General features: G+C 55.6%; 3 protein-coding genes across 3 annotated transcripts; 2 read left to right on the top strand and 1 right to left on the bottom strand.

The window, feature by feature from the left end:
- Positions 1–110: 110 nt before the first annotated feature.
- On the bottom strand, positions 111–510 carry TRAVEDRAFT_32468 (uncharacterized protein). The gene has a single exon (XM_008047425.1). It carries the CDS (start codon positions 432–434, stop codon positions 162–164), a length of 273 nt encoding a protein of 90 aa, XP_008045616.1. The 5' UTR covers positions 435–510; the 3' UTR covers positions 111–161.
- A 324-nt stretch (positions 511–834) lies between these two features.
- TRAVEDRAFT_137347 (uncharacterized protein) lies at positions 835–1,089 on the top strand (the record flags this gene model as incomplete). Its single annotated transcript, XM_008047441.1, has 1 exon — positions 835–1,089. A coding segment is annotated over one exon (255 nt), but the record flags the coding sequence as incomplete, so codon positions are not given.
- Positions 1,090–2,423: 1,334 nt separating this feature from the next.
- Positions 2,424–2,789, top strand: TRAVEDRAFT_87359 (uncharacterized protein; the record flags this gene model as incomplete). Its single annotated transcript, XM_008047440.1, has 2 exons — positions 2,424–2,625; positions 2,680–2,789. Coding segments are annotated over 2 exons (312 nt in total), but the record flags the coding sequence as incomplete, so codon positions are not given.
- Between the last annotated feature and the right edge of the window lie 5,011 nt (positions 2,790–7,800).

Below are 7,800 nucleotides of genomic sequence, written 5' to 3'. Positions count from 1 at the left end.
AGGAGGGGCGCGCGCAAAGGTGTCGACAAGAGATAGCAACCGGTTAGAGCGCAGGGCTCATAACCTGATGAACTCTGAACCTGGAAGGCTGTAAGCCGCACAAAGAGAGGTCTTCAGTCTGTGAGAGAACGACTGAAGAGCAGAGGCCTGCAGAGTCCTCCTTATATGCTACTGGGGAGGACGATGAGTAAGCGTATAGGAAGAGGGCATGTGACGTCCAGAGGACGCTGACTGAGCGATGAGTAACACTGAGTAAGGGAGCATAATCGACATAAGGTCAGATAGTCCATGGCTGAGTAATGCGAGTAATCCGGACGCTGTCTAGAATAGTCCGGAACATCGTAGAACGTACCAGAATCATATGGAGGGATGGCAGAATGCCAAGTAAGTACAGAACAAAAGAATGTACGTATATGGTAAGTGGGAAAGTCCATGCTGGCGTATGGTAGACACACAGCCACTATCACTGCCACTCCCGGTCCGGCACAGCCGTAGACACAGAAGTTCAACATGTACTTACCCTTCCAGCCTCCCAGTCTGCTAGTATTCTTGTCCTGTCTTGGTGTCTCGCACAGTTTTCTGGTCTCTATATTTGTGAGACATCGCTATGTGTTGAATTGGTTCTACAATGGTGACACATAATGTCTCTCAGTCGAAACTTGCCAATGCGGTGCTAGCGTTCTTCCGACTCCGAATATCTTGGAGTAGATCTAAGTTGGAAAGCATCTTGCGGAGAGTGTCATCAACGCTCTCCGCGAGTTCGGTATCAAGGAGAAGGTACGTATCCGCGCCCCCACCCGTTGTGTGCTCGCGTACTGACAAGGACCCTTGTGACAGGTCTTCGGGGTCACTTGCGACAACGCTGAGAGCAATACTACAATGCTCAAAGAAATGCACGTTCTCGTGCCGAAGTCCCATGGAGAACTAGTACGCGTACGGTGCTTCGGGCACGTACTCAATCTTGTTGTTAAGGTGAGTGCACCCGTTCAGTGTGTGTTCTTCGCTGATATCTTTCACATAGGCTATTCTCTCGCAGTTCGCGAAGCCCAAGCCTCGTCACGTCGCCAATGCCACACAAACTGGCTCTGATGACGAGCAAGATGACGATGACGATGAGCAAGACGAGGAGGACGCAGAGGCTGCAGATGAAGCAGGCTCCGCGCGCGAGGCCGCTGACCAGAACATCCTCGACGCCCTGGGAGACGAGATCGTGGAGATCATGCTCACCGATGATAACATCCGCGACGGACGCAATGCGCTCAACAAGGTAAGTTATAAGTATCACACGTCTGTTGCGCGCTGCATATCATTGACAAATTGCTACAATCGCTACAGATCCTCACGCTGTCTCGCAAGGTTTGGAACAGCCCCGCAATCCGCGGAGAGCTCACGAGCCTCGCCAAAGCGGCCGACATCAACAGTGAGGTGCTCGTCCGAGCGGTCAACACTCGCTGGAAACACGGTCACAGAGGTGCTGGAGAGCGTGCACTGGAGATGTGTGAGGTCCGCTGATGCGCACTCACCGCGCCTGCCGCCCGCCGCGGTGTGGGCACCGCTCTCGAGCTCAGACCACCCCGACGCGTGCCCCGCGCGGCCCCGAGCCTCCCAGAAGGCCGCCTGGGCGCCCACGCACCACCCCATTTCGCTACCCGCGATTCGAGCAAGGCGAACCACGATAAGCGGCCCCGACCGAGAGCGCCAAGCCCCGCCAAGCATCGGGGTTCGAGGGCAGTACGAAACACCCGATACGCTCGTCGGGGGTCGCGGCGCATACGCCCCCGCCCACCAATCCCACCGCGCGGTACGCGCGGCCCTGACAGCCTAGGCAAGGCCAGTAGAGCGCGGCCCCCGTAGGGGCCCGATCGTCGCGCCCGTCGCGCACAGCGCGACGGGTGCACCTTTCATTTCTTATCCTTCCCGTACAGCTCCGGCCCCTCCTGTATATACGCGGGCCCCGAGCACCGGGAAATCCACTTTCTCTTACCCCTTCAGAGCTCAAGTTTGCGATTGTGACGGCGTCTGCGACTGCGACTTCGACAGCGCCAGCGAGTTCCCTCTCGACAACATCCCTGACGTCCTCGCCTCGTTGCGTACAGTGAGTACTACTCCCAAAGCCCGCGTCCCCGATCCCCGCGCCTTCCGCGTCGTAGGGAGCTCGGGATCGTACTCGGAACCCCCCGCTCACACAAGACACTTCTCGGGTCTCGTCCTCTCGGCCCATCGACCCCGACGTCCTAGCGGCCGTTACGGGAGACTTGAGTGCATCACCGCGGGCGACCTGCGCAATATGGCACAGTTCAACAAGCGGTCAGGTGTGCGCCTGCGGCGCTATCTGCTCACCGACGAGGAGTGGGAGATACTCTCCCACTCAAAATGTGCGCCCAGTTCACTGATGCTTCTCTGTGTAGCCGTTCTTGTTCGCGACCAAGAAGATCTCCGTGAGCGACCGCGCGCTCGTCCAAGATGTGATCCCTTATATGGACATCTTGACGAACCTCGTCGACAAGTTCCGCAAGGACGAGAAGCTTGCGCCTTCAGTGCGCGCCGCAGCGCAGCGTGGACGGGTCATCCTCGACAAGTACTATACGCTCACAGATGAGACGATCATATACCGTCTTGCTATGAGTACGTCATCAATCTTCTACTTTGTCACGTCTGAGCTAACTCTTTGTCGGCTAGTCCTCCACCCGGGGCACAAATTGCGATACTTCCGCGATGAAAACTGGCCTGAGGAATGGATCACCGAGGCCGTCGAGCTCCTCCGCGCCGAGTGGAGGGCGTACTATAAGCCGGCGGGCGCCCAAGGAAGCCCGAGGAAACGCCTGCTGATGCCCCCGCTCCGTCTCCGTCTTCGAAGGGGAAGGGCAAGGCTGCCGGTACGTCTTCGCCTTTCATATCTGTAACGGCCGGCGGGCAGGCAGGGCGGGCGAGGCGAGCACAGGCGGCGAGCGAGTGAGGGAAAGCCAGCGAGTACTGGTGTTGGTCAGACGGAGAGGTACAGGAGTGACTAAGCAGGTATAAGAGCCAGCGCGGGCACGGCGAGTGCCTGGGCATGATGGTGGCTGCGGGTAAACGAGAGACGACTGGTAGAGCTACCGTATGCGGAAGGCGCCTAATCTAATCTAATCTAGGAGACCGTTACTCGAGAAATGGAATACGAGACAAGGGAGGTTTGGGGAAGCATAGACAGTATCAGGAAAGGGGGCGCAGGTATAGTACGAGGGTCTGAGGGTGTCCGAGTGATCAGGCAAGTGAGAGAGGAGGGGGAAAGTAAGTAAGAGAGTCCATAACGAGTCAATGACCATGACTCGCAAGCGAGTCGGAACGCGAGGGCTCGTGTAGCGGCTCGTGCCGTTACAATATCCCTAGGTACCACAGTATACTGATGCTCCATTTCGACAGCGTCTGGAGGACGTGGGACCGGTCGCAAGAGCGCGCAGGCGTCCACACCAAGAGCGTAAGGACTTAACTTTGTCGAAGTCTGTCCGTGATTAACACACCTTCTCAGGCGACGACCGCGCTCTTTGCGTCAATCTCGAACGCCGGCAAAGGCACCAGGGACGCCCGCGAGGTCTATCTCGAAGAACCTGAAGCTCCTCAACGTCAAGGACCCGCTTGAGCACTGGCACATGATGTCCCAGTCCGGCGACCCCTCGTTGGCCCGCATGGCCCTCGATTTCCTGTTGGTCCCCCGGTATGTGGATATCTATTACCTGTTCCTGTTTATCTGTGGCACATACTGACGCTTGATATAGCGACTTCAACCGACGCTGAGCGCACGTTTTCGCATGGCCATCTCACGGTGTCCCGCCTCCGCCATTTTTTGAATGAGGAGTCTGTTCGTACCAGCACAGTCCTCGGGTCATGGGCAAACATCCCGGACCTCATCCCAGAGGAGGACTTCATCGAGTTCATCAAGATCCGTCATCACGTCACCCCCCTCGCGCTGCGGGCGCTGCTGCTGACAGCGATGCTCCCGGTGGCCGGTCCGAGCGGCGGCGTCGCCCGTGCCGCTGCCTCTCAGAATGGTAATGCGAGTGCTTCATCCTCGCAGGCTAACCGTCATCGAGATAGACTAGCTTATATAGTTTATGATGTATTTTGCCTTGTCCGTTTGCGAACAATGACATATCTTATGTGTTTCCTTTCTAAATGGTGTGAGGAAATCAAGTGCCCATATTGACTGAAGGTCTTTGAGTTTGTCTACATTGACCTGTCAAACCTGATCAAGCCTAGTTACCTGTGGGGTGAGATGTAGGTCCAGGTCATGTTCAGGTGTACCCGTAAGGTGTTAGGTACAGATCTTCAGATCACGGGTGCCTACATACCAGTTCCTATGCAGCTCTAGGCGGCAGTTACCGATCTGTGAATACCCCACAGGTCCGGGTCCGGATATCCTACGGGTTTGACCTATGTTCAGCCTTATTGACGCGCTCTCTGGACCGGGGCCGTGGGAGGCGGAGCTTCGTCCGTTGGAGGATCAAGGGCTGCAGGAGGAAAATCCCATTAAAGCGGCAAAGCGCAAATGCGAGCGCAGACAACAGCAACCTCCTGGCCCCCCGCGCGGAAGGTCATTGTACTGGCTCGGCAGCGACGCGGACGGAAACAAGTCCATGACCGGACTCTCTTCGCGTCGAGTGGCTCAAGGCACACGCACGGAAGATGTGATGGGAGGAAGAGACCACCACCAGCAGGCTCCGGGGACGACATCCTTCGCGGAGGCGAAGGCATTGCAGCGTACGCGAACAAGCAAGCTTACAACTGCCGCGCGCGCGCCATGCGGCGGTGGACATTTGCGCCTCTCGGTAACACATAAGCACACCCAGAGTGGAACTCACCGAGTTTGATCAGACTTTACAGGAAGGTATTCGGCACTATTGGCGTGCACCTGGGGCGTGACTTGGTGCATACAAAAAGGTGGGAAAACACACACACACACACACACACACACACACACACACACACACACACGTGCACCACCTGTGTGACGACCGCACACACGCCTGCGCCCAGAGTACGCTGAGCCACCCCGCACGTCTGCGCTGTGCACGCTGGGTCTCCGTGTCCGTGCACCGCGCACACCATGGGCCGCCGCCCACAACGCCCGTGTTGTGTCATGTACGCCGAGCCGCCCGCACGCCTGCCCTGCACGTGCTGAGTGTAAGCCCGCTCATCACTAGCTTACAGCCACGCCCTTATTATGGTCTATTATGGTTATATTAGACGCCCGTAGTTTACTTCCGCGAACCTTCGCGTTGCGCTCTTCTTCACTCTTACTCGCGCAACGCAAGGTACGCATGCATTCTCTCTCATGTACAGTACTTCACTCTTACTCGCGCAACGCAAGCATCGTTCCTGTTCTGTCTCTGAGTGCGCCGGAACACAACCGGCTTACACTGAGTCCCTAATGGGATGCGGCGCGGGGGCGCATGAACGGTTTACAATACATCATAACTACAACGGTCGGTCGATCGCGACAACGGAGTGGTGCGTGGCGATGCCATCCGAGGTCAGGAGAGGTCGATTGAGAGGGGAAAAAAAGAAAAAAGCGAAGATGATAACGATACGATACGATAGGATATGATATGATATGATATTACCGAGCTGAAAAGACTCAAGAGGGACAGAAAACTTCCAATGTGAGCTAATGAGCGTGAGTGACTGGACTGGAATGGTCACGGCTCAAGTAAGAAAGAAAGGCCGCGTCGTGGTTGCAACGTAAGAAGGAAAAAAAAAAAAAAAAAAAGGCCACGCGCGCAAACAAACCGCAGCGCGCCCACAGGGCAGGGCTAAGGCTGAGCACGGGTCCGGCTCTATGCCCGGATAGATCCGGAAAAACCCGGACCCGGACCCAGAAAGAGCCGGACCCGCGGGTCCGGGTCATCCGGGCACCGGATCACGCCCGGATCCAGGTCAGGGTTTGCAACCTGGGAAGATCCGGAACAGATCACCTCTCTGCTTTACACCACTAGCTCAATTGTCAAAACTGTCTACCTGGGCTTTTTATTAGCTGATCTATGGAACTACTAGGCTACCCATCATCTGCTTCTTCTTGTTGTATTCTACGCTCAGAAGCCTCATCCAATGGCAACAGGACCACTCAGTGATCTTATAGCCCCCACAGATTGCGCATTTCCTGTACCGGTTCGGCACGGATTCAGGTGCGAATGGGTGCGTCTGGAGCGCGGTATGCAGGGCATTCAGCATCACCAAGGTACGTCGTCATACGTCATGTTTTGCAATGTCTATGGTATCTTTTGTGTGCAGTTTACGCGTTTTTTTCACACATATATCTTCCTATTTCAATCGGAACTGATCCAAATCACATCATTGTTGTCGCATCGCGTGTTATGGGACGCATTCGCTCCCCGTGGATTCCGTTTTCTCCCAAATCCGCCCGCTGCAAGGAATGATACATCTCATTCAAGGTCGAGCTTTTGGCTGTTGTTGTTCATTCCATAGCATGCTGAATTCTTTTCGGTTTTCTTCACAGCGTATATCGTTCCGTTCGCGTATAGCAGAGCTTTCGAACGATGTCTTTCACGTGCTGAACGGACCACCGGAACCCAAGATATGTACATGACCTCCCCCTCCTTTCGCCCATATCTCGACCGTTTCACCTCCGATTCGCTTTTCTGTTGCTGAACGTTGCTCGTATAACGCATATGTACATTACGAGATACTTTGTTCCTCAAAATTTTAACATTTTCATTTTTCGCATTTTTACCGCTTGACACCCGCAGGTAACCTGGACCCGGATCCGGGTCAGGCTCCAAATCCGCGCAAAACCCGTAGGTCCGGGTCCGGATGATCCGCGGATCGATCCGTGCTCAGCCTTAGAGCAGGGCTGCCGCTGATGACTGACTAAAGAGGGGCCCAAATGTCCCGACCCCACAGGTTCCCCCCCTCCCCCGGAGCAGAAGCCAGATGGCCATATAGGCCGTGTGCCACGGGAGGGCAGACAAGACTCCGTGGTGCAGTGGTTGCTGAGGCCGCCGAAAGAAAAAAAACCGTGAGGTCGCGAGTTCGAATCCCGCGCGCGACGGGCGCCTATTTCGGGCGCGCGCGCGAGTGCGAGACGCGATGGCCCCATGGGCGCCTATTTCCGCCGCGAGAAGCGCCCGTGGACGGCGCCTCTTCGGCGGGCATTAAGCGCCCAGGTGGCGCTCAAATAAGCGCCCGCACCTGCCTTATCGGGAGATTTACTTCCACCTAGCCAGAGGCAAGAGCTCGGGGGCCATCATAAAGGTAGAGTCTAAGTCTAACTGGCCCATTCGTTCAGCCTATATATTTGTGCACAAAGTCTTTGCTTACCTGGTCACTGGCACGTTACGAGCACCTCTCAGTCCACCTTAACAACCGTTTACTTACCGCCCTACAAAGGCTACAAACCACGTCACTAACACTTACTTACTGGCTTAGAAGGCCACGTTAACACGCTTCTTACCGCGTCAACAAACACTGGCTTACCCACTTAGAAGCGGCCACTTACCCTCGTTACAAGTCCAAGCTTACTGGGTTACAAACGCTTGCTGACCAGCAGCTTACCCGCTTAGAAGGGGCTTGCGTACGTCCTTTAGAAGCGCCCTTATCACGTTAACCAAGACTTACTTACCCTTGCTTACCGGCCGCTTACCGCATTACAAACACTTACTTACCAGGTCAGAAGGCCACGCTAACTCGACTTATAAGCTGTTCCTTATGCACGTCAGAAGCGCGCTTACCACGTCAGAAAGGCGTCAACAAAGGCACGCTTACCCGCCTACGAAGGCTTACTTATCGCATGCTTACTTAGCTTAT

Source organism: Trametes versicolor, assembly GCF_000271585.1.
Source record: "Trametes versicolor FP-101664 SS1 unplaced genomic scaffold TRAVEscaffold_19, whole genome shotgun sequence".
Classification (NCBI taxonomy): Eukaryota; Fungi; Basidiomycota; class Agaricomycetes; order Polyporales; family Polyporaceae; genus Trametes; species Trametes versicolor.
The sequence above is the reverse complement of the archived record's forward strand: the minus strand, read 5'-3'. Positions and strand labels throughout refer to the sequence as shown.

Bases quoted from the DNA above. Each gene is read 5' to 3' on its own strand.
- TRAVEDRAFT_32468 (XM_008047425.1), bottom strand. From the start codon at position 434: ATGGACTTTCCCACTTACCATATACGTACATTCTTTTGTTCTGTACTT.